Source organism: Gopherus evgoodei, chromosome 7 (genome assembly GCF_007399415.2).
Source record: "Gopherus evgoodei ecotype Sinaloan lineage chromosome 7, rGopEvg1_v1.p, whole genome shotgun sequence".
Taxonomy (NCBI): Eukaryota; Metazoa; Chordata; order Testudines; family Testudinidae; genus Gopherus; species Gopherus evgoodei.
This window is the reverse complement of record NC_044328.1, coordinates 130,599,897-130,625,284: the sequence shown is the minus strand read 5'-3', so window position 1 is coordinate 130,625,284 and position 25,388 is coordinate 130,599,897. Positions and strand designations below refer to the sequence as shown.

Genomic DNA, 25,388 nt, shown 5'->3' with positions numbered 1-25,388 from the left:
GCGGGGGAGGCAGTGGGGCGACAGGAAGCTTTCGGGGGGGCAGTAGGGAGACAAGTAGCTTTCTGGGGGGCAGCGCCTGCGGGGGAGGCAGTGGGGCGACAGGAAGCTTTCGGGGGGGCAGTAGGGAGACAAGTAGCTTTCTGGGGGGGCAGCGCCTGCGGTGGGGGGCAGTAGGAAGACAAGGAGCTTTCGGGGGGGCAGCGCCCTGCACCTGACTGATCCGCGGGCTGCTGGCGATAATTCTCATCAGCATGTAGTGGGCCTGGGCGAGACGGGGACTCCCTCGTGGGGAGCGCGCCCCTCCCATGGTGTTTGTTCCTCCTGAGGGTCCCAGGCCTGGGCCCAGTGTCCCGGCTGCCAGGAAGCAGGTGTTAGTTGCCCTGCTGCTGGGGGAGTTTCTGGGGGCAGCCCCTGGCAGGAGCCACCCCGCGCTCTCCTGGGGGGTTGGGCCCCCCTGGCACCAGCTGTGCCCCCTGCCGCCGAGGTGAGAGCAGAGCTCGGCACCCCTCGCCCGGGAACCCCCGCCCCGGTCAGCCCATCCTGGGACCTCCGGCCCAGGGCAGCCGGGCAAGCGCCATCCTGCCGCCCATCCCCGCCGCACCTGGGCGCCCGCCAGGTACCTTGGCACCCGCACTGCCGCGAGGCGGGGGGCGCCCCCTGGTCGAGCCGAGAGGCAGAGCCCGGTGCTGGGCTTCCGGGGGCGGAGGGGCCCAGGGGGTGGCTCCCGCCCCGCCCCGCCCCGCGATGTGAAGCGAGGCGGGCAGGAATGCGGCGGAGCCGGCCCGGCCGGGTGCCGTGTGCGCCCCGCGCAGCCATGCGCCAGCCCCGCTGATGGGGCGCCCCGCGCCCTGCGCCCTGCTGCTGGCCGCCGTCCTGCTGGGGGCCGGGCCCCGGGCCGGAGCGCCGCGCCCCCGCGTCACCGCCAACTTCGTAAGGACCGGGTTGGGGGCTGCGGGGTCCCGGGGCCGGGGCCGGAGCCGGGGGGTTCATCCCGGCACCCACCCGCTCCCAGAGCCCCGGGCGGGCACTCAGCGGCGAGGGACCGGGGCAGACGGGGACTCCGGCGGGTCGGGCAGCTCCGTGCCCCGCTCGCTGGCCGGGCTCTCCCCGGGAGCTGGACGAGAATCAGCCGTGGCTGGGCCGGTGCCCCGGGCGGGGGCGCTTTGGGAACTGGGCACAAGCGAACCGAGCGGGAATGGGGGGCGTCCCCCTGGGGAGCGAGGTTTGGGGAGCGCGGTTGTAGGGCGCTAGGCCGCCGTTGGGCCCAGCCTGACCCCACCTGGGTGCGGCAGGTGTAAATGGAGTCTGGGTGAGCTGGGGCCGGGCCCGGTGCTTTGTGTTCCGTGTGGCCGAGCCCCCAGGGCTGGGTCGGTAGCAGGAGTGAAGAGAACAGGGTTGTTTGGGTGGCAGGTGCAGTAGCTAGCCGGGCTGTGTAATGATGAAGAAATGGCTGGTCCAGCAGCTAGCAAGAAACGGGGCAAAATGAGACCAGGACAAAACCTGGAGGGGGAGGGAGCCACTGCCATTAATCTCCCTTGTCTGGGCCAGGGCAGAGGTCAGCTCTGCATTGCAGGGTTAGAAAGCTGCCCTGCAGCGAGGGGCTCGATCTGATTAGCTCCCCTAAGGGCTGGGCCAGGGTGAGTGAGCCCAGCCTGGCTGTGCCCCACAGGAACAGAGTGGGCGAGGGGCTGTTGGCTCCAGCAGCGAAGGGGTAACCCGGCCCTGGGGCTGGAGGCTGATGCCAGACAAATTCGGGTGCTAATTGTGGACAGGGAGAGGAATTAGAACTGTTTCCTGGGGCAGGGGGTGGAGGATTCTCCATCCCTGGCCGTGGTTCAGTGAGGAGCAGGGGTTTGCTAACAGCTGTGCTCGAGGGGTTACAGCAGGCAGGTCTCTGCCCTGGGCTAGGCACGGGGCCAGACTAGGGGATCCCATGGGCCCTGCTGGCCTGGGGACATAGGACTGAAACGTGGGCAGCAGGTTAAAATGGAGGAAAGGAACCTCTTCTTTACACTGGACGTAATTAGCCAGTGGAACTTACTGCCACATGGAATCCTTGGAGCCAAGAGCAAGCTCAGGGACACTTATGTGAAGAATGAGGGTGCCCGTGGTTACGCGGGGAGCAGAATCAGTGTGTGGGCAGGGCTGTGCATGAGCCAGGCACCTACTGCCGGGGCCAGGGGAGCATTCCAGAAATGCCAGGGGGGCTTCTGTTCCTGCCTGGGAGCAGCTGGTGCTGGCTCCTGCTGGGGAGGGGGGAAAAGAGAGGTGGATTCCTTGGGGTCCCCATGTGGGGGAGGGGATGGATTCCTCACTACAGATAAAAAGAACAGGAGTCCTTGTTGCACCTTAGAGACTAGCACATTTATTTGAGCACAAGCTTTCGTGGGCTACAGCCCACTTCATCAGATGCGAGGAATGGAACATACAGTAGGAAGATAGATATATACACAGAGAACATGAAAAAGTGTGGGTTGCCATACCAACTATGAAGAGACTAATCAATTAAGCTGGGCAATTATCAGCAGGGGAAACAAAACTTTTGCAGTGATAATCAGGATGGCCCATTTCCAACAGTTGACAAAAAGGTGTGAGTAACAGTAGGGGAAAAAATTAACATGGGGAAATAGTTTTACTTTATGTAATGACCCATCCACGCCTAATCTTTATTCAAGCCTAATTTAATGATGTCCAGCTTGCAACTTAATTCCAATTCTGCTGTTTCTTGTTGGAGTCTGTTTTTTAATTTTTTTGTTGAATAATTGTGACTTTTTGGTCTATAATAGAGTGACCAGGGAGATTTAAGTGTTCTCCAACTGGTTTTTGAATGTTATAATTCTTGACGTCTGATTTGAGTAGAGACTGTCCGGTGTGACCAATGTACATGGCAGAGGGGCATTGCTGGCACATGATGGCATATATCACATTGGTAGATGTGGAGGTGAACGAGCCCCAGACGGTGTGGCTGATGTGATTAGGTTCTATGATGGTGTCTCCTGTATAGATACGTGGACAGCCTCTAGGCAAAAGCTTATGCTTAAATAAATGTGTTAGTCTCTAAGGTGCCACAAGGACTCCTCCTTGTTTTTGCTGATACAGGCTACCACGGCTACCGCTCCGAAACCTGTCATAGAATCATAGAAGCTCAGGGTTGGAAGGGACCTCAGGAGGTATCTAGTCCCACCCCCTGCTCAAAGCAGGACCAACCCCAACTAAATCATCCCAGCCAGGGCTTTGTCAGCCAGGCCTTAAAAACCTCTAAGGAAGGAGATTCCACCACCTCCCTAGGGAACCCATTCCAGTGCTTCACCATCCTCCTAGTGAAAAAGTTTTTCCTAATATCCAGCCTAAACCTCCCCCACTGCAACTTGAGACCATTACTCCTTGTTCTGTCATCTGCTACCACTGAGAACAGTCTAGATCCATCCTCTTTGGAACCCCCTTTCAGGTAGCTGAAAGCAGCTATCAAATCCCCCCTCATTCTTCTCTTCTGCAGACTAAACAATCCCAGTTCCCTCAGCCTCTCCTCAGAAGTCATGTGCTCCAGTCCCCTAATCATTTTTGTTGCCCTCCGCTGGACTCTTTCCAATTTTTCCACATCCTCCTTGTAGTGTGAGGCCCAAAACTGGACACAGAACTCCTGATGAGGCCTCACCAATGTCGAATAGAGGGGAATGATCACATCCCTCGATCTCTTGGCAATGCCCCTACTTATACAGCCCAAAATGCCGTTAGCTTTCTTGGCAACAAGGGCACACTGTCGACTCATATTCTCGTCCATTGTAACCCCTAGGTCCTTTTCTGCAGAACTGCTGCCTAGCCATTCGGTCCCTAGTCTGTAACAGTGCATGGGATTCTTCCGTCCTAAGTGGAGGACTCTGCACTTGTCCTTGCTGAACCTCAACAAATTTCTTTTGGCCCAGTCCTCTAATTTGTCTAGGTTCCTCTGTATCCTATCTCTACCCTCCAGCATATCTACCACTCCTCCCAGTTTAGTGTCATCTACAGGCTGTTTAGCACTGTTTTCTGTGGGGGGGCTTCCAGGGGGCCGTGTGTCTGTTTCTGGCTCTGTGGCCTGACCGTGCCATAAGAACATAAGAGTGGCCATACTGGATCAGACTAAGGTCCATCCAGCCCAGTATCCTGTTTTCCAATTGTGGCCAATGCCAGGTGCTCCAGAGAGAATGAACAGAACAGGGAATCATCAAGTGATCCATCCCCTGTCGCCCATTCCCAGCTTCTGGCAAACCGAGGCCAGGGACACCATCCCTGCGCATCCTGGCTAATAGCCATTGATGGTCCTAGCCTCCATGAACTTATCTAGTTCATTTTTGTACCCTGTTATAGTTTTGGCCTTCACAACATCCTCTGGCAAGGAGTTCCACAGGTTAAGTGCCAGGCCTGGCCTCTGGGCTTCCCGGCTGTCCTCGGCCTCCTCAGTTCTCAGCCTGCCCCTCACCCCACAGCCAGCCCTTGCTGCAGTCCCTGGCTGTCTGCCCAGCGGCTGGGTGGCAGAAGGGGCCCACAGGTGCCTGCATTGGGCCCATGGACAGGAGGGCAGTGATCCTGTCTGGGACACAAGCTGGGAGTTAGAGGTGCGAAGGGGCCCATTAGCTTGAGCATCAGTCCAGAAAGCAGCTGGGGTTGGCCCTCCCCTGGGCACCCCAGTGTCCCGCTGGGGGCTCCTCACTTGGAACGACCGTGTGCAGGGTGTTGCGACGATGATTGTTTAACTACAAAGCTCTTGATTCGCTCCGAAGGCTGAATAGTGTTTTAGTTGCTTGAAATACTATAGCAGGACCACTTGGAAACAGTGACCATAGTACAATAACATTCAACATCCCTGTGGGGGGAAGAACATCTCAACATCCCAACACTGTGACATTTGATATCAAAAGAGGGAACTACACAAAAATGAGGGGGTTAGTTAAACAAAAGTTAAAAGGTACAGTGACTAAAGTGAAATCCCTGCAAGTTGCATGGGCCCTTTTTGAAGACACCATAATAGAGGCCCAACTTCAATGTGGACCCCAAATTAAGAAACACAGTAAAAGAACTAAAAAAGAGCCACTGTGGCTTAACAACCATGTAAAAGAAGCAGTGAGAGATAAAAAGACTTCCTTTAAAAAGTGGAAGTCAGATCTTAGTGAGGCAAATAGAAAGGAGCACAAACACTGCCAGCTTAAGTGCAAGAGTGTAATAAGAAAAGCCAAAGAGGAGTTTGAAGAACGACTAGCCAAAAACTCCAAAGGTAATAACAAAATGTTTTTTAAGTACATCAGAAGCAGGAAACCTGCTAAACAACCAGTGGGGCCCCTTGACGATCGAAATACAAAAGGAGCGCTTAAAGACAATAAAGTCATTGCGGAGAAACTAAATGGATTCTTTGCTTCAGTCTTCACGGCTGAGGATGTTAGGGAGATTCCCAAACCCGAGCCAGCTTTTGTAGGTGACAAATCTGAGAAACTGTCACAGGAACTGTCACAGATTAAAGTGTCACTAGAGGAGGTTTTGGAATTAATTGATAAACTCAACATTAACAGGTCACCGGGACCAGATGGCATTCACCCAAGAGTTCTAAAAGAACTCAAATTTGAAATTGTGGAACTATTAACTAAGGTTTGTAACCTGTCCTTTAAATCAGCTTCTGTACCCAACGACTGGAAGTTAGCTAATGTAACGCCAATATTTAAAAAGGGCTCTAGAGGTGATCCCGGCAATTACAGACCGGTAAGTCTAACGTCGGTACCGGGCAAATTAGTCGAAACAATAGTTAAGAATAAAATTGTCAGATACATAGAAAAACATAAACTGTTGAGCAATAGTCAACATGGTTTCTGTAAAGGGAAATCGTGTCTTACTAATCTATTAGAATTCTTTGAAGGGGTCAACAAACATGTGGACAAGGGGGATCTAGTGGACATGGTGTACTTAGATTTCCAGAAAGCCTTTGACAGGGTCCCTCACCAAAGGCTCTTATGTAAATTAAGCTGTCATGGGATAAAAGGGAAGGTCCTTTCATGGATTGAGAACTGGCTAAAAGACAGGGAACAAAGGGTAGGAATTAATGGTAAATTCTCAGAATGGAGAGAGGTGACTAGTGGTGTTCCCCAAGGGTCAGTCCTAGGACCAATCCTATTCAATTTATTCATAAATGATCTGGAGAAAGGGGTAAACAGTGAGGTGATAAAGGTTGCAGATGATACTAAACTGCTCAAGATAGGTAAGACCAAAACAGACTGTGAGAAACTTCAAAAAGATCTCACAAAACTAAGTGTTTGGGCAACAAAATGGCAAATGAAATTTAATGTGGATAAATGTAAAGTAATGCACACTGGAAAAAATAACCCCAACTACACATACAATATGATGGGGGCTAATTTAGCTACAATAAGTCAGGAAAAAGATCTTGGAGTCATGGTAGATGGTTCTGTGAAGACGTCCACGCAGTGTGCAGAGGCAGTCAAAAAAGCAAACGATGTTAGCAAACAGGATTAAAAAGGGATAGAGAATAAGACAGAGAATATCTTATTGCCCTTATATAAATCCATGGTACACCCACATTTCATATACTCCGTACAGATGTGGTCTCCTCACCTCAAAAAAGATACATTGGCACTAGAAGATGTTCAGAGAAGGGCAACTAAAATGATTAGGGGTTTGGAGAGGGTCCCATATGAGGAAAGATTAAAGAGGCTAGGCCTCTTCAGCTTGGAAAAGAGGAGACTAAGGGGGGATATGATAGAGGTCTATACAGTCAAGAGTGATGTGGAGAAAGTGGATAAGGAAAAGTTATTTACTTGTTCCCATAATACAAGAACTAGGGGTCACCAAATGAAATTAATAGGTAGCAGGTTTAAAACAAATAAAAGGAAGTTCTTCTTTACACAGCGCACAGTCAACTTGTGGAACTCCTTGCCTGAGGAGGTTGTGAAGGCTGGGACTATAACTAGGTTTAAAAGGGAACTGGATAAATTCATGGAGGTTAAGTCCATTAATGGCTATTAGCCAGGATGGGTAAGGAATGGTGTCCCTAGCCTCTGTTTGTCAGAGGGTGGAGATGGATGGCAGGAGAGAGATCGCTTGATCATTGCCTGCTAGCTTCACTCCTTCTGGGGCACCTGGCATTGGCCACTGTTGGCAGACAGGATACTGGGCTACATGGACCTTTGGTCTGACCCGGTGTGGCCGTTCTTATGTTCTAATGAAATGTGGCTCCCTAAAAGCGGTTCCCCACACCCAGGTTCTAACCCTGGGCTGCCTCGACCCATGACGGTCGCTCCGGCGTGGGCAGGCAGGTATTAGCACTGGACGCTGCACGAGTTCACCTCTTACCCCCTTAGCAAACGGGGTGCCCTGGCCAAGGTCAGACCTTGGCTAGGGCCAGGAGAGCAGTCTCTTCCCTAGTCTGTTATTGGCTGCACCCTGCCTGATTCTGCTCACTTCCCCCCAACCCGGAAATACAGTAACCTGGTACTTCCGCGAGTCACTGCTGGCGGGACCCCAGCGCCCGCTTCTCCCGAGCCCACGGGCCTGGGGCTTGTCACTTACGCTGACATCCCACCTGTATGGAGAGCTGTCCTTCACCCAGGTCTGCTGCAGGCCTGTATTCCCGCAGCCCGGTGCCTACCTGCGGGCCAGGCATGTGCTGCTGCTCTGCGAGAACCCCCAGCCCCACTCTCAGCCCTGCACTGCGTAGCCAGGGGAGTCTGCTGGGAGTGCAGATAAACCACTGCCGCTTCCCTGAGCATAATACTCATGGGGGCGCTGTGGGCCAGTGGAGGGAGGGGGTGGCTCTGGGTGCCGGGGACTGCCAGGGTGGTGGGGGTGGCTCTGTCCCTCTGGGCTGCTGGGGTTGAGGTGGGGTGGGATTGGGGGGCCATCAGGGAGAGGGGTGCTGGGGACTGCTGGCGGGGGGTGCTGGACCTGTTGGCCAAGGCCTCCTGCATTAACATGGCTCTTTGTCCTTTGCTCACAGGCCTGCAAAGTCAGGGGTAAGTAAATCCGCTTTGTTAGTGGTGCTGGCTGTGGGGCAGGCAGAGGGCAGCTGGGGCGCTGGGGGCAGCACTGCTCAGTCCCTCCCTCCTTCCACCTGGGGCTGGGTCACAACTCTGCCGAGCTGGGGTGCGGTGGGATGGGGCCATACTGGGACTCCGCCAAGGAAAACCAGGGGCAGCATTCAGTGATGGTGCCAGTTCCCATGTAGTCAGTGCTGCACTAGGGGGTGCCGGGCTGTGGGGCAGGGGGGCTGCCAGGCTGTGGGGGGGGGACTCAGCGGGGGTGCTGACCTCAGTGCAGCGCCAGGGTCCCTGTACTGTGGGGGTGGAGTGGTACCCCAGGGGAGGGACCTAGCGGGGGACTGGCAAGGCTGGGTGTCACAGAGTCCCCGGGCGATGCTGGCTCTGCTCCCTACGAAGCTGGTGGGCGATGCTGGCTCTGCCCCGGGGGTCCTGGGCGATGGTGACTCTGCCCCGGGGGCCCTGGACGATGGTGGCTCTGCCCCGGGGGCCCCGGGCGATGGTGGCTCTGCCCTGGGGGCCCTGGGCGATGGTGGCTCTGCCCCGGAGGCCCCGGGCGATGGTGGCTCTGCTCCCTACGAAGCCGGGCAGGACTCTGGGGAGCCTCCTCTCTCGGAGCAGACAGTCCCCAGGGCAAGATGCTCCCACAGCTTCCACCTTCCTGGGTCTGAGCTCAGAGCATCCAGCATCCCCTGCCCCTCTGTGCGCTTCCCGCAGCGAGTCACCCAGGCGGGGTCCTGGGGCAGCCAGAGGCCCCTGCCCCCCCCCCCTCCGCAGGCAGACGGGACTCTCAGCCAGCCGGGGAAACAGCAGGGTTATTAAATGACAGGATCACGGCCTAAAACAGAGCTTGTAGGTCCAGAGAACAGGACCCCTCAGTCAGGTCCATTTTATGGCCAGGGAGGCCAGAGCATGTCTGGGCCTCCCTCCATTTCCCCAGCCAGCCCCAAACTGAAACCCCCTCCAGCCCCTTCTCTGGCCTTTGTCTCTATCACAGGCCAGGAGGCCACCTAATCTCTTTGTTCTCCAACACCTTCAGTTGGCACCTTGCGGGGAGGGGCTCAGGCCATCAGCTGCCAGGAGACAGGGTGTCAGCCACTCTCTGTGCAGACACCATCACACTGGCCCTCTAGGGCTCTGCCACAATCACATACCCTGATCCCACCACCTAGATCCTTAAGAAAGGCATAGGGGAAACTGAGGCACCCACACAGTATTCAGAGAAAACATTAAAAACATTCCCACTTCGTCACACTGGGGTTGCCCCATGTGTCTGGAATGCAGAGCGCTGGGGAGCGTCAGTGACCAGGAGATCCCTGCTCGGCGGGCACGGTGATGGGCACATGCCACGGAGAGGGCTGGGAAGCAGCCGCACAGTCCACTGGGAGGGCCCAGATGGGGCCTGGCTGCCTTTAACTCCTCTCCTCTCCTCCAGCGGACAGTGCCCTCCCCAGGCCCCGGTGCCACCAGAAGGAGCAGGATGGAGCAGCCCTGTCCCCGCCAGCCCTAGCTCTGAGCACAGCCCGGCTGTGCCAGGCCTCCCGCGACTGCCAGCCGTGCGTGCACGTGCGCCTGGCCCTGCACACTGCAGGTAGGTGGGCCGGCCTCATCTGCACCCCGTTTTAGAGTGGGTTCCTGAGACGCTGCTTGGCCCCATAGCCATGGAGATTGGGCCTTGTCTGAGCCTGCCTTCAGGCTAAGGGCACCCACAGAATTCCTGAGAATGACCCCGGGGTGGGGGACTCATAGGGCTGGCTTTGGTGGGGGCTGGGCAGCTTCCCCAGGAGGTGGGGTGCTGCATAGGGGCCCTTGGTAGGGCCTGCTGTGAATTTGGGGCTCACCCTTTCTCTCTCCCGCAGGGCTGGGGAGAGTCTGTGGGCTGCAGCTGGATTTCCTGGTGCTGGGCTCCAATAGGGCCAGCTGGCTGCAAGTCTGGAGGCGGCACCCAGAGGCTGCAGGCTCCCTGGTGAGTCAGCGCAGACCATGCTCAGGGCTCCTGGCTCGTTCCCTCCTTGGCAGCTGCACCATGGCAGCTGTCCAGTCCCTCCTGCTGCAGGAAGCTGGGCAGGCTCGGCTGGCACCATGCTGATCCCAGGGCCTTGTGTCCCAGGGGCCGTGCCTGCTCATGGGGTCTGCACCAGGGGACAAGGAGGGGGCAGGGGATGGTGGGGGGCTCCCATGGCAGTGTTGGGTGGGGGAATGGGGGATCGTGGGGCAGAGGCAGGGGGGCTCGCAGGGGGAGGCTCTGGAGGTGGGGGACTCATGGGGCAGAGGCAGCAGGTCTCACAGAGTGGGGGCAGAGGGAGGCTCTGGGGGGACTTGTGAGGCAGCGGCAGGGGGGCTTATAGGGTGGGGAAGGCAGAGGATCTGGAGGCAGGAGGCTTGTGGGGCAGCAGCAGGGGTCTCGCAGGGCAGGGGAAGGGGGAATTCTGGAGGCAGGGGGCAGAGGGAGGCTCTGGGGGGCTTGTGGGGCGGTGGCAGGGGGGCTCGCAGGGCAGAGGAAGGGGGAGTTCTGGAGGCAGGGGGCTTGTGGGGCAGTGGCAGGGGGGCTCGCAGGGTGAGGGAAGGTGGAGGCTGGAAGTGGGGGGCTTGTGGGGCAGCGGCAGGGGGCTCGCAGGGTGGGGGAAGGAGGAGGCTGGAAGGGGGGACTTGTGGGGCAGTGGCAGGGGGGCTCGCAGGGTGGAGGAAGGTGGAGGCTGGAAGTGGGGGGCTTGTGGGGCAGCGGCAGGGGGCTCGCAGGGTGGAGGAAGGTGGAGGCTGGAAGAGGGGGGCTTGTGGGGCAGCGGCAGGGGGCTCGCAGGGTGGAGGAAGGTGGAGGCTGGAAGTGGGGGGCTTTGGGGGGCAGCAGCAGGGGGCTCGCAGGGTGGGGGAAGGAGGAGGCTGGAAGTGGGGGTCTTGTTGGGCAGCGGCAGGGGGCTCAGGGTGGGGGAAGGGGAAGGCTCTGGAAGTGGGGAGCTTGTGGGGCAGCGGCAGGGGGCTTGCAAGGCGGGGGCAGGGCGAGTTCTGGAGGTGGGGGGCTTGGGGAGCAGCGCCAGCGGGGTTGCAGGGCGGGGGAAGGGGGAGTTCTGGAGGCGGGGGGGCTTCTGGGGAAGCAGCAGGGGGGCTCGCAGGGTGGGGGCAGGGTCTGGAGGTGGGGGGCTTGTGGGGCAGCCGCAGGGGGTCGCAGGGCTGGAGAAGGGGGAGCTCTGGAGGTGGGGGGCTTGTGGGGCAGCGGCAGGGCGGGAGGTTTGGGGGGGGTCTCGCGGGGGCTGACCCTGTGGTCTCCCCGCAGTGGCAGGTGCAGTTTGACTGTTTCCCGGTGGAGAGCGGGCGCCGTGTTCTGGTCTCGCTTGGCACGGTCCCTGACCGGGGGCTGAGTCTCAACCAGAGCCACCTGGTCCCTGCAGAGCCAGCAGGTGAGACAAGGTGGGGGAGGAAATCCCACCTGCCCGCAGAGACTTGGGAGAGAGGGGCTGCGGGGTCTGTCTCGAAGGGTTGCTGTGGGGGATCATGGGGTGGAGCTGTGGGTGGTTCATGGGGGACACTGGAGGGTCTGTGAGGTCTTTCTGGGGGTGCTATGCTGTGCCTTGGGGCCCGAGGCAGCTCAGCTCTGGGGCTGGTCCGGCTCTGGGGCTGGTCCAGCTCTGGGATGGCCCAGCTCTGGGGCCGGCTTCTGGGCACTGCTGGTCCCATCCTCTGCGCTGGTCCCGGGCCTGATGCTGAGCTGGGCTTGGCCCAGCCGCTGCCGCCCGCTGGCTGTTGTTGTGCAGCTGGTGTCAGTCAGGGCTCCCTGGGCATGTGGGTTCGGGATGCCCATCCCCTGCCTTCTCTGACTCTGTAGGCCCCGAGATCGGCTACGCCTGGCACCCGGAGGCCCGGGCCATTGAGGTGTCGGTGCCCGAGGGCCCTGCCCTGACCGTGCGGCTGTGCCACCAGCTGGCCCTGGAGTGCGAGGAGCTGCACACCCCCTTCCCCCGACAGGTGAGGAGCTCGGCCCCGGGGGCTTCCCCCACGCCAGGCGGGGGTGGCTGGCCCCAGGGGCCAGGCCCCAGCAGCTGATGGTCAGGGGACACCTCCAACACTGCCCTCCCAGCGGGGAGCCCGGCCGTACCTGCGGGTGCCAAGGGAGCACTCGGGGTCCCTGCCTGGGCTGGGCCAGGCACAGCAGTGTCCCTTGGGGCCCTGGCCTGGCTCTGCCACCCTCACCCACCTCCTTCCCTGCTGCAGGCGCTGGTGTCTGGGGGTCACAGCATTGTGCTGCCCTACGAGTTCCTGCAGCCCTGTCTCTGCATTGAGGTACGTCTGCCGGTCACCAGCCCCAGCCCCTCGGTCTGTCCTGACGGCAACCCCCGTGGGGGAGAGAGAGGGTGCCTGGGTGCTGCGGGGGGGGCAGGGGGCTGAGGAGGCCGGGACCTTGGCACTGGGAATGGGGGAAGGGCAGGGCTCTGGGGAGGACGGGGCCTGGGCACTGGGTCGAGGGGGAGGTGCTGTGCGACTGGTCGAGGGGGAGGTGCAGAGGGCCGGGGAGGACAGGGCCTGGGCACTGGGTTGGGGGGGAAGGGGCGGGGGTCCTGGCAGGACAGGGCCTGGGCGCTGGGGCCGGGGGGGAGGGCCGGGGTGCCGTTCGGCCGCTTACTCAAAATCTGATCCCTTGGTTCCTCAGGCCTCCTACCTGCACCGCGACAGCCTCCGCACCAAGCTATGCCCCTTCCAGCCCCTGCCGGCAGCTTGTGAGTGGCGCGGGCCAGGGCATGCCAACCTTCGGGAGTTCCTGTCTGGGGGGCTGGAGTCCAGGGGGTGGGTCTGCTGGGCCCCAGCTGCCCCTGCCCTGAGCCCTGCCTGCAGACTGGTGGGCACTGTGCCCATAGTGAAGGCGCCCGCCAAGCCCCCAGCATCTTCCTGGGGCTTCTGGGCACTGGCAGGATTCACAGCTCCGCTGGTCCCATGGGAGCAGTGCCCCGAGCGCCCACACAGCCTGCGGTCTGTCCTGGTGTCGGTGTCCACTGGTACCGTAGCAAAGCGCAGCGCTGGCCTGCCCAGAGGGAGTGCAAATGGGTGGGCTGAACGGCAGAGATGTGCTGTGCCAGGACCCTGCCTGGCTGGACTGGTTAGCGACCAGGCTGGGCTGGGGTCCATGCAGGAGGCGAACCGCGCTGCCCTCACATCCAGCCCATGCCCCCCAGCTAGCGTCAGCCCCCCTTGATCAGCGCTGAGCTCCCACCGGGACCGGAGTTGTGTTGTGAGCTGTGCCAGGAGAGATGCCCCCAGCGACAGAGCCTTAGGGCCCGGCACTCAGTGTATATCCTGATCTCCCTCCAAGTCACCTGCCCCGACACCTCACGGGGCCGTGAGCACCAGGGGGATGCTGGCTTTGGTACAGACCTCGCATGGCGCCTGGGGGCAAACTAGTCTGTAGCTCCAGACCCAGGGGGTGCCTGTAGCCCTGTCACACCCCAGTGCCCTCTGCCAGCTGGCACTGGGGCCCCTGGCTGCTGGTGGGGTAGGGTGTAGGGCTGGCTGGGCAGGGGATTGGGGCTGAGCCTGCCAGTGCCTCTGGCTGATGCCTCTCTGCCCCACAGATGGCTCTGAGCTGTGGGCATCCATGCAGTTCCATGACTACAGTGCCAGCAGTGAGGCCAACATGGTCATGGTGCTGAGTGCCCGCTGCCCGCTCCACCTGACCGCCACCCTGTGCTGGAAGGAGAGTGACGCGGGGGCCTGCCACACTGTCCCCAACTCCACAGCCATGGAGTCCAACCAGGTAAGAGAGCACAAGAGCCCGACGCGGCTCCAGCGAGGAGGGAGCCAGCTGCCTGCTCCTGGAGGGACGCCTGTGTGGGGCTCGCGCTGCCAGGACTGAGCCGGCCTGGGAGTTTGGCGAAAGCTTGGGTCCTGCGGTGCCAGTGCAGCCTCGAGCCCCTCCTGAGCGCCGAGCCCAGCGACACAAACTGTTGTGCCTCAGACATTGCAGCGTGAAGGGAAGAGCCCCTGCGGGCTGGGAGAGGGGCTCAGCACCCCAAGAGGAGCAGGGTCCCCCAGCTCTCAGAACACATGTGGAAGGGGGGAATTCAGGGCTGACAGGCCCACCCCACCCCCTCTGCTACTCCTCATATACTCCAACTCCTCCGGTCTTCTCCCCTGCCATTCCCCCAATCCCTCCCTCTTCCCCCTTGCCTGAGGCCCTAACTCCCATTCCGTTTATCCCATAATGCCCCCATCCATCCCTTGCTGCAGATTTAGCCTCTCTTCCCCTGGTACCACCTGCCCGGACACCCGCTCACCCCTCCACGCCCCGCGAGCATTCACCGCTCAGAATCCATTTCAGGCTCTTCTGGAGAATCTGCCGTCCTCGGATTTCCACACAACAAAGTAGAATCGTAAAATGACTGAGGGAGGCAGATGTTCCCAGATGTTCATGGTTCATTCTTAGATTTCCCTCGGGGGTTCCCTGTCCCCCTCTCCAGTGTGTAAGAGTTTCTGGATGTGTCAAGGGTGCCTGTTCTCTGCTCTTCCCCCCCCTCCACCTCCAGCAATGTGTTCTCAGCACGTGCACCAAGTGTACCTGATCTCTGCTCTCCCCTGCAAGATCAGGACAGCAGGTTTCCCAGATCCCAACTCCCATGTGGGGTAGGGAGTGGGGTTCAGATCCCCATTGTGAGGCAGGCCCCTTCCCTCCAAGAACCTGGGTTCCATGAGGAGCACAGGAGGTGGGTGGGGGCTGACTCCCTTAGATGGGCAGAAGCCCTCCCAGGTCCTGGCGGGTGCACAATGGGGGGCTGGGAGAGTGGCTCAGGGACCCACCCTCTGATCCCATCTCACATGGGGGTAGAGAGAGGGGCTCAGCCCCTCCAAGAAAGGCAAGCCCCGAGACCCTGGCTGACACAAGGGCGTGTGAGGCCAGGTCAGCCCCCCATAGATTGGCAGGAATCTCCCAGTGTCTGGGGCACACACAAGGGGGCAGGAAGCAAAGCTCAGATACACTTGGGGGCAGGGGCCCTGTCATGGAGTTCCCGGGTGATGCTGGCACTGCTCCCTACGAAGCCGGGCAGGACTCTGGGGAGCCTCCTCTCTCGGAGCAGACGGTCCCCAGAGCAAGAAGCTCCCACAGCTTCCACCTTCCTGGGGCTGAGCTCAGAGCATCCAGCATCCCCTGCCCCTCCGTGCGCTTCCCGCAGCGAGTCTTCCTGGGCCCCCAGATCCTGGAACCCACCCAGAAAGGGAGAATATGGGGCCCTCATCCCTCACCTCCATGTGTCCCTGACTCCCCAGCCCCTCTGACTTTCCCTACCACCCATCCTCACTTATCCCCCTCCCCTCAATACAGCCCCAAACCCCTCTGACCCCTATGCCCTCCACCCCCTAAAATGCCCCTCCCCTACCAGCAAGCATTCGCAGCTTTGATTACATTCCTCCCTCCCCCCAATAAATGAACAAACAGCCTGCTGGGGCTGGATTTCAGGGAGATGGGGGAGCTGAGGTATGGGAGGGTCCCCAGGAGGTGGGGGAGGTGGGCTGGCCCCCCAGGAGGTGGGGGAGCTGAGGTGTGGGGGTCCCCAGGAGGTGGAGGAGCTGAGATATTGGGGGTCCTGAGGAGATGGGAGAGCTGAGGTATTGGGGGTCCCCAGGAGGTTGGCCCCCCAGGAGGTGGGGGAGCTGAGGTGTGGGGGTCCCCAGGAGGTGGAGGAGCTGAGATATTGGGGGTCCCGAGGAGGTGGGAGAGCTGAGGTATTGGGGGTCCCCAGGAGGTGGGGGAGCTGAGGTGTGGGGGTCCCCAGGAGGTAGGAGAGGTGGGCTGGCCCCCCAGGAGGTGGAGGAGCTGAGGTGTGGGGGTCCCCAGGAGGTAGGGGGCCCCGGTAGTGTGGGTCAGCTGCAGTTTGTGACATGCTCTCTGCTCTGGGCTAGGCCTACACCGTGGAGAAGGTGGATGTGCACCCTCTGCTCTGCTTCAAGGTGAGACCCCGCTTGCCCCAGCCAAGCACCCGCTGGCAGGAGTCCTGGTGCTTCCCTGGGATCTCTGGCTGGGTGGCTTCTCTGAGCCACATGCTGAACCCAGCCCCAGCGCATCCCACCCTGCCCTTCCTGGCACCCCTACCAGAGACCCTGGGGCCCCCTTCCAGGGGATCCTGCCAGGTAAGAGCCGGTGCCCTGGCTGCTGCCCTCTGTCGCCAGCCGGGAAGAGGCAAGTGGGCGGGCAGGCACTGTCAGGGCAGAGCGGGCTGGGGCTGCCTGAACTGGGCCCTCAGTCTCACGCAGGGCAGGCAGCCACTGGCTGATGCCCCCGGTGGTGCCAGCCTTACAGAGGAAGGGCTCTGGCCCTGCCCCAGAGCTGACCCAGAGGGGCTGATGGGCCCCCAAGCCCCATTCCCCTGCCCTGCCCAGCGTCCATCGGAACAGGCTGGAGAGCTGGGGCCAGCAAAGGGCTGAAATGCACAAGTGCTGGGCACCCTCCCCTGCCATGCCCTCAACGGCACGTGAGCAGCCTCTGCTGTCAGTGCCCGGCCAGAGGGGCCCGCTGGTGAGTGCTGACCCTGGCCTGGCCTCCCTCTACACCGCCCCTGTGCAGGGCCTTTCTGGTGACTTTCCTTGTTTCTCTCCAGTTCTCCTACGGCAACAGCAGCCACGTGGAGTGCCCACACCGGCCAGGTGAGCCTGCCCTGCTTCTCTGCAGTGGGGACGGCTGGGTGTTTGGGGATCTGGGGGGCCCTTGGGGGCCCCACACACCAGCGACAGGCTGGCAACAGGGCCTGATGCCCCACAGTGGCTCTTTGGGCTGGTTCAGGGTCTGCTGGGCATGGGGACTGGGCGGGGGGACAGGGAGTGCTGTGCAGCAGCCGTTCAGCTGAGCCCTAGACTGACAACTTCCCTCTGTGCAGCCTGGCAGCTGCTGGGTCCCCCAGTGCCCTACGCCACCCTGCGCCTCGGAGCTCCCTGAGCACAGCAATGGCTCCCCCAGCCCCAGGGTGCAGCCTGCTCTGGGGGGGAGCTACTGCCTGGCAGCACCGCACAGAACAGCACCTACTGTGGGCAGGAGGGGAGCCAGGGCTCCTATCCCCACATGACACAAAGCACCAGGGCCTGAGCACAAGGGGTTGGGGCTGCTACCCATCATCATGGGGTCTGGCTATGGGGGTGAGGGGGTCTTCTCTCCTGAGAACAATGGCACCTGCAGCACAGCACCCCCTTTCTCCATGCCGGGGCCAGCCCTGCCTGCCAGGGGAGAGCACCCCCTGCTGAGCCCCACAGCCCCATGGGGCCAGCCCTGCCTGCCAGGGGAGAGCACCCCCTGCTGAACCCCACATCTCAGCACCCATGCGCCCCGCTGGGGCCAGCCCTGCCTGCCAGGGGAGAGCATCCCCTGCTGAGCCCCCACCCTGCAGCACAGCGCCCCCTAGCATCCCATGGGGCCAGCCCTGCCTGCCAGGGGAGAGCACCCCTGCTGAGCCCCACATCTCAGCGCTCCCTAGCGCCCCATTGGGGCCAGTCCTGCCTGCCAGGGGAGAGCACCCCTGCTGAGCCCACATCTCAGTGCTCCCTAGCACCCCATGGGGCCAGCCCAGCCTGCAGGGGAGAGCACCCCCTGCTGAGCCCCACCCTGCAGCACAGTGACCCTAGCATCCATGGGGCCAGCCCTGCCTGCCAGGGGAGAGCACCCCTGCTGAGCCCCACAACTCAGCGCTCCCTAGTGCCCCATTGGGGCCAGCCCTGCCTGCCAGGGGAGAGCGCCCCATGCTGAACCCCCACCCCGCTCCCTGCAGCACAGAACCCCCTAGCACTCCATGGGGCCAGCCCTGCCTGCCAGGGAAGAGCACCTCCTGCTGAGCCCCACATCTCAGCGCTCCCTAGCGCCCCACTGGGGCCAGCCCTGCCTGCCAGGGGAGAATGCCCCCTGCTGAACCCCCACCCCGCTCCCTGCAGCACAGCGCCCCCTAGCACTCCATGGGGCCAGCCCTGCCTGCCAGGGGAGAACGCCCCCTGCTGAACCCCCACCCCGCTCCCTGCAGCACAGCGCCCCCTAGCATCCCATGGGGCCAGCCCTGAGTGCCAGAGGAGAGCACCCCCTGCTGAGCCACCACCCCACTCCCTGCAACCTCCTGTGTTTTCCTTGGGTGTCTCTGTTGAGGGTTCACTTATTTTAGTGGTAAGGTGTCAGTTCAGCTCAGTCTGTCCAAGAGAGATCAGCTCAGTGCACCCAGTCTGGGGAGGAGCACTGCAGTTTACAAAGGGATCACAGGAACCAGGGGATATTATTCCCTTTGTTTCCAGCAAACAGACAAGCCCTGTGTCCCGGGACCTTGGCTAATCCTGTCCCTGACCTCGTCCCTAGCTCCGGCCCCAGTTGGCTCTGTCAGTTGGGCTGAGTGCGTTCCGCACTTTGCGACGCTTCCCAAACCACACATCTTCGCCCCAACTCCTACAAGGGGCCCTGCCCAGGTCCCCTGCTTGTCCCTGCCTCTGCCTGCTTCGCCTGAGTGCAGAGCGTGCTGGGATGCGGCCTCCTTCCACAACGTAGCGTAAGTGCAAAGAACACACAGCCGCCTACACATCCCTGACACTGACCAATCTCTCCCTTCCTGGTGCTGGCCAGGCCTGGCCCTGCTTCGCGTGAGAGCCAGGGATCCTATGCTAGGGCCCCACAGACGCCCTGCAGGCCCTGGGCAGGCCGGGGCCCTGATGTGGGGCGGGCGGGCCCATGAGCGACCCCTCCTGTTTTCTCCCTGTAGACACCACCTGGAACGTGTCTGTGAGCGTCCGGTTCCTGCAGCTTCTCCTACGTGTGACCTCCACTGTCCCGGCATCCTTCAGTGCAGCCCTGTGCCGGCGGCAGGGGAGCTGGTGTGAGCCAGAGGTGCCTGTCTACACTGTCACAAGCGTAAGTGGCTTGGCCTGGGAGCCTGGCACCTTGGGACCCTCTGTGCTCGCTGCCAGGGAATGCTGAGGCCTCAGGCCAGTGGGCAGAATCAGAGCCCCCTGTGCCCAGCCATGGGGCAGGGATGGGGAGGGGGAAGGGAAGGGGGTGCTCTTTGGTTAATGGTATCCTTCTCGGTTTGCAGCCAGAGAGCTTCAGCCCCAGGGAGCTGACCCTGCTGCTGCCTCTGCAGATCCTGGGTGGCTGTGTGCTGGTAAGGCCCCCGCCCCTGTGCTGCCCTGTTCACATGGCTCTGCCCTCACCTTACCCAGCCATTCTTCTGTTCATGCATCTGGCATCACAAAGCCCCCCCCCCCCCCCCGCAGGGTCACAGGACCCCCTGCCACACCGCAGGGCCTGGGCTTGCCAACTTTCTAATCCCACAGAACCGAACACCCTAGCTCCACCCCTTCCCCAAGGCGCCCCCGCTCACTACTTTCCCCCTCCCTCGGTGGCTCGCTCTCCCCACCCTCACTCTCTTTCACTGAGTTGGGGCAGGGAGTTGGAGTGTGGGGTTGGTGAGGGCTCTAACTGGTGTGGGGCCAGAAATTAGGGGTTCAGGGTGCAGGAGGGGGCTCCAGGCTGCGACAGGGAGTTGGGGTGGAGGAGGGGTGAGGGCTCCGGCTTGGGTATGGACTCTGGGTTGGGGCTGAGGGGTTTGTGGTGCAGGAAGGGGCTCCAGGCGGGGACAGAGAGCTGGGGTGCAGGTGGGGTGAGGGCTCCGGCTTGGGTATGGACTCTGGGTTGGGGCTGAGGGGTTTGTGGTGCAGGAAGGGGCTCCAGGCTGCGACAGGGAGTTGGGGTGGAGGAGGGGTGAGGGCTCCGGCTTGGGTATGGACTCTGGGTTGGGGCTGAGGGGTTTGTGGTGCAGGAGGGGGTTCCAGGTTTGGGGGGGGGGGCGGCTTGGGGCTAGGGCATGGGCTGACCTCAGGCGGCTCCCCGTCAGAGGCAGGCTCTCTACCTGTCCTGACACTGTGCTGCACTCCAGAAGCAGCCAGCAGCTGGTCCGGCTCCTAGGCAGGGAGGGCAGGAGGCGTCGTGTGCTGCTCTCGCCTGCAGGCACTGCCCTCCCAGCTCCTTAATAGAGGCCCAACTTCAATGTGGACCCCAAATTAAGAAACACAGTAAAAGAACTAAAAAAGAGCCACTGCGCCTTAACAACCATGTAAAAGAAGCATTGAGAGAGAAAAAGACTTCCTTTAAAAAGTGGAAGTCAGATCCTAGTGAGGCAAATAGAAAGGAGCACAAATGCTGCCAGCTTAAGTGCAAGAGTGTAATAAGAAAAGCCAAAGAAGAGTTTGAAGAACGGCTAGCGAAAAACTCCAAAGGTAATAACAAAATGTTTTTCAAGTACATCAGAAGCAGGAAGCCTGCTAAACAACCAGTGGGGCCCCTGGACGATCAGGATACAAAAGGAGCGCTTAAAGACGATAAAGTCATTGTGGAGAAACTAAATGGATTCTTTGCTTCAGTCTTCACGGCTGAGGATGTTAGGGAGATTCCCAAACATGAACTGGCTTTTGTAGGTGACAAATCTGAGAAACTGTCACAGATTGAAGTGTCACTAGAGGAGGTTTTGGAATTAATTGATAAACTCAACATTAACAAGTCACCGGGACCAGATGGCATTCACCCAAGAGATCTGAAAGAATTCAAATATGAAGTTGCGGAACTATTAACTAAGGTTTGTAACCTGTCCTTTAAATTGGCTTCGGTACCCAATGACTAGAAGTTAGCTAATGTAACGCCAATATTTAAAAAGGGCTCTAGAGGTGATCCCGGCAATTACAGACCGGTAAGTCTAACATCGGTACCCGGCAAATTAGTCGAAACAATAGTTAAGAATAAAATTGTCAGACACATAGAAAAACATAAACTGTTGAGCAATAGTCAACATGGTTTCTGTAAAGGGAAATCGTGTCTTACTAATCTATTAGAGTTCTTTGAAGGGGTCAACAAACGTGGACAAGGGAGATCCAGTGGACATAGTGTACTTAGATTTCCAGAAAGCCTTTGACCAGGTCCCTCACCAAAGGCTCTTACGTAAATTAAGCTGTCATGGGATAAAAGGGAAGGTCCTTTCATGGATTGAGAACTGGCTAAAAGACAGGGAACAAAGGGTAGGAATTAATGGTAAATTCTCAGAATGGAGAGGGGTAACTAGTGGTGTTCCCCAAGGGTCGGTCCTAGGACCAATCCTATTCAATTTATTCATAAATGATCTGGAGAAAGGGGTAAACAGTGAGGTGGTAAAGGTTGCAGATGATACTAAACCGCTCAAGATAGGTAAGACCAAAACAGACTGTGAGAAACTTCAAAAAGATCTCACAAAACTAAGTGTTTGGGCAACAAAATGGAAAATGAAATTTAATATGGATAAATGTAAAGTAATGCACACTGGAAAAAATAACCCCAACTACACATACAATATGATGGGGGCTAATTTAGCTGCAACTAATCAGGAAAAAGATCTTGGAGTCATTGTGGATAGTTCTCTGAAGATGTCCACACAGTGTGCAGCAGCAGTCAAAAAAACAAACAGGATGTTAGGACTCATTAAAAAGAGATAGAGAATAAGACGGAGGATATCTTATTGCCCTTATATAAATCCATGGTACACCCACATCTCATATACTGTGTACAGATGTGGTCTCCTCACCTCAAAAAAGATACACTGGCACTAGAAGAGGTTCAGAGAAGGGCAACTAAAATGATTAGGAGTTTGGAGAGGGTCCCATATGAGGAGAGATTAAAGAGGCTAGGCCTCTTCAGCTTAGAAAAGAGGAGACTAAGGGGGGATATGATAGAGGTATATAAATCATGAGTGATGTGGAGAAAGTGGATAAGGAAAAGTTATTTACTTATACCCATAATACAAGGACTAGGGGTCACCAAATGAAATTAATAGGCAGCAGGTTTAAAACAAATAGAAGGAAGTTCTTCTTCACGCAGTGCACAGTCAGCTTGTGGAACTCCTTACCTGAAGAGGTTATGAAGGCTAGGACTATAACAAGGTTTAAAAGAGAACTGGATAAATTCATGGAGGTTAAGTCCATTAGTGGCTATTAGCCAGGATGGGTAAGGAATGGTGTCCCTAGCCTCTGTTTGTCAGAGGATGGAGATGGATGGCAGGAGAGAGATCACTTGATCATTGCCTGTTAGGTTCACTCCCTCTGGGGCACCTGGCATTGGCCACTGTCGATAGACAGGATACTGGGCTGGATGGACATTTGGTCTGACCCAGTATGGCCGCTCTTATGTTCTTTTGGCTACTTCCCGGCCAATGGGAGCTCGGAGCTGGTGCTTGGGGCAGGGGCAGCGCACAGAGCCTCCTGGCCCTCCTGCCTAGGAGCCGGACCTGCATGATGCTGACCGGAGCCGCCAGGGTCCCTTTTCGACTCGGTGTTCCTGTCAAAAACCGGACATCTGGCAACCTTAACAGAGCCCCCTGCCCCACTGTGTCACAGAGTCCCCTCCCTGCCCCCGCACACAGCCCCTTACCCCCCTCCCCCTGCCTGTGTCACAGACCCTCCTCCCCCTGCAGGGTCATAGGATCCCCCGCCACGTCACAGAGTCCCTTGGTGTCAAACTCCCTATGTGCTCTCTCTGTGCTCGGCAGGTGTGGCGCTCCGATGTGCAGTTTGCCCGGAAGCAGCTCCTGTGCCCAGATGGTGAGTGTGGCTCCATGCAGAACACTGGGGGGCAGCCAGAGGCAGAGAGGTCATGGTGAGGAGGGAGCAGATGTACCCGTCTGCCCCCGCATAGGTCACCAGCCCCAGCCCCAGCCAACCCCCGCACCCTGACCCAGCTGCTGAGTGAGACCCAGGTGTCACAGCCTGCAGGAGCCCGGCTGGCATGTGGCCCTGGCAGAGAACAGGAGGGCCCCAGCGCTCGAGGCCCCCATGGCAGAGAAGTGATTCAGTGACCTGCACCCCAGGCTGTGGAGGAAGGCGAACCGCCCCCCCCCCCCGAGGTCACTGTCCCTCTGCCCTGGGGGAGATTCCTTCACCCCTTCACCCCCGGGGCACTCGGTTAGCCCCGGAGCAAGTAAGCGAGAGTCAGCTGCCCAGCACTGAGAGGGAGACGGCTCGGTGCCCCTCAGAGCCCTGACCCTGCCCAGGGCCACGTCTCCAACCCTGGTCACTCCCCTGCTTCAGAGGAAGGAGCCAAAACCACCAACCCCAGAGGATATGCCAGGGGAGGAGCTCCCTTCCTGACCTCTGCCGCTCTTCGGCTGCAGGGATGAAGCATGAGCTTGTAGCACCAGAAGGCAGCACTGCACAGCACCTCTCACCACTTCTCTTCCAGTTGCTCGCAAGCGCTTTGGGCTGCTCGCCCTGGGGCTAGCCCTGGCTCTGGGGCTGCTGGGGACCGTCCTGCTGATGAACTACAGGAGCCTCCGGAAACTCACCACAGGTGAGGGGCTGGGATCCTGGGGGCAGAGGAGCTGGGGGCTAGAATCCTGGGGGGCTGAGGCAAGGAGCCAGTGAGAGGCTGGGATCCTGGGGGCAGAGTAGCTGGAGGCCAGGATCCTGGGGGGCTGGGGCAAGGAGCCAGTGAGGGCTGAGATCCCCAGGGGGCAGAGGGGCTGGTGGCTGGGTTCCTGGAGGCACAGTAGCTGTGGGCCAGGATCCTGGCCGATTGGGGCAAGGAACCAGTGAGGGGCTGGGATCCCAGGGGGCAGAGAGACTGGGGGCTGAATTCTGGGGGGGCAGAGGGGACAGGATCTGATGAGGATCTGGGGGCTAGGATCCGGGGAACGGAAGGTCTGGGGGCTGGGATCAGGGGGGTAGAGGGGACAGGATCTGATGAGGATCTGGGGGCTGGGATCCTGGGGGCAGAGGGGCTGGGATCTGGGGAGCAGAGGGCCTGGGGGCTGGGATCGGGTGGGTAGAGGGGACAGGATCTGATGAGGATCTAGGGGCTGGGATCGGGGGAGCAGAGGGCCTGGGGCCTGGGATGGAGGGGTTAGGGGGGACAGAATCTGATGAGGATCTAGGGGCTGGGATCGGGGGAGCAGAGGGCCTGGGGCCTGGGATCGGGTGGGTAGAGGGGACAGGATCTGATGAGGATCTAGGGGGTGGGATCGGGGGAGCAGAGGGCCTGGGATCGGGACGGTAGAGGGGACAGGATCTGATGAGGATCTGGGGGCTGGGATCCGGGGGGCAGAGGGGACAGGATCCTGGAGGGCTGTAGGCACAGTTGGACAGGAAGCGGCAGGGAAGGGAGCAGGGTGGGGGCCTTGCTGGCTGAGCAGGAGATGTGAGCCAGTGGGGAGGGCCCTGCATGGGAGCTCAGCCAAGTGAAGGGGTCTGTCAGCCAGGCAGCCTGGAGCGGTTTCCCCAGGAGCTGCCCTCTGCAGAGCCCTGGCCGGGGGCAACCCTGCCACTGACCCTGCCCTCTCCCCACAGCGCCGCGGGGCAGTCGGCCCGTCCTGCTGGTCTATTCCCCCGACTCTGAGGAGCACAAGATTCTGGTCTGCGCCTTGGCGGACGTGCTGCGCTCGGCGCTGGGCTGCGACGTGCGGCTGGACCTGTGGGAGGCGGGCAGCGTGGGGCGGCTGGGGGCACTGCCCTGGCTTTATGTGCAGCGGGAGCTGGTGGCCCGGGAGCAGGGCACCGTGCTGCTCCTGTGGAGTCAGGGCAGCACCCGGCTCTACCAGTTGTGGCGGGGGGCGGCTGCAGGCAGCAGCAGCTCTCTGGACCCCCATGACCTGTTCGGCACAGCCATGTGCTGTCTGCAGAGCGAGCTGCAGTTGGGCAGGGGGGCAGGGCAGCTGGGCAACTGGGCACTGGCCTACTTTGGCGAGCTGTGCAGCCAGCGAGACGTGCCACCTGCCCTGTGCCTACTGCCCTGCTACCGCCTGCCACAGGAGCTGCCTGGCCTGGCACGCTTGCTGCAGGGCAGTGCCCGGCCCCCCACCTGGCTCCGCCCCAGCATGCTGCTGCACAGGCTGCTCACGTCGGAGATGAGAAAGTGCCTGCAAGGCAGGGTGGAGCTGTGCCAGCTGCAGCAGCCCAAGGGGGCGCCCCTGGCTAGGCTGCCAGCCCACCAGGTGGGGTCTGTGGGGCTCAGTCCCCACACCCCTATAGCCAGGCTGACCTCACAGAGACCCAGCTGCACCTGAGTATGCTGCAGTGGGACACATGCCAAGAACCTGGGCCGGGGAAGGGGCTCAGGGTGCTGTAGTTGGGATGATTGGGAGGGGGAGCAGAGCCCCCACCAGGGTCCCTGGAGATGCCAGAGAGGGGCTAGTGTGGACATGGCTGGACTCCAGGGTGCCACATCCATTCCCAAGACCAAACGTGTCTGCAAGGGGCTGGCAGCCCCCAGACCCAGGAGAACGCAGCTGTTCTGACAAGGGGCGGCCTGTGAGCCTGGGTTTGCTTGGGGCTGGAAACTGCCTGGTGCAGGGTCTGTCACGGGCAATGGGGCTTGGACATTTGCCCTCTTGCAGCCAGCTCTTGGGCAGGACCTGCCTCATC

The 25,388-nt window shown here is 60.0% G+C and overlaps 1 protein-coding gene across 2 annotated transcripts; it reads left to right on the top strand.

Annotated features, from left to right (window-relative positions):
• Positions 1-831: 831 nt before the first annotated feature.
• On the top strand, positions 832-25,388 carry IL17RE (interleukin 17 receptor E). 2 transcript variants are annotated; one of them, XM_030569750.1, is made up of 16 exons: positions 832-930; positions 7,979-7,994; positions 9,454-9,609; positions 9,878-9,984; positions 11,290-11,413; positions 11,839-11,978; positions 12,225-12,293; positions 12,661-12,727; positions 13,577-13,758; positions 15,900-15,947; positions 16,595-16,640; positions 18,719-18,867; positions 19,049-19,117; positions 22,523-22,574; positions 23,212-23,319; positions 24,315-25,388. In XM_030569750.1, exons 1-16 carry the CDS (start codon positions 832-834, stop codon positions 25,028-25,030), a joined length of 2,148 nt encoding a protein of 715 aa, XP_030425610.1. In that variant the 3' UTR covers positions 25,031-25,388. The 2 variants fall into 2 exon arrangements, with proteins under 2 accessions (XP_030425610.1, XP_030425611.1); XM_030569751.1 differs by lacking the exons at positions 832-930; positions 7,979-7,994; positions 9,454-9,609; positions 9,878-9,984 and adding an exon at positions 10,078-10,148.

Coding starts and splice junctions, on each gene's coding strand:
- IL17RE (XM_030569750.1), top strand. CDS start 832: ATGGGGCGCCCCGCGCCCTGCGCCCTGCTGCTGGCCGCCGTCCTGCTG. Junction 9,610..9,877: donor CCTGGCCCTGCACACTGCAG/GTAGGTGGGCCG, acceptor TCTCTCCCGCAG/GGCTGGGGAGAGTCTGTGGG. Junction 11,414..11,838: donor GGTCCCTGCAGAGCCAGCAG/GTGAGACAAGGT, acceptor CTGACTCTGTAG/GCCCCGAGATCGGCTACGCC.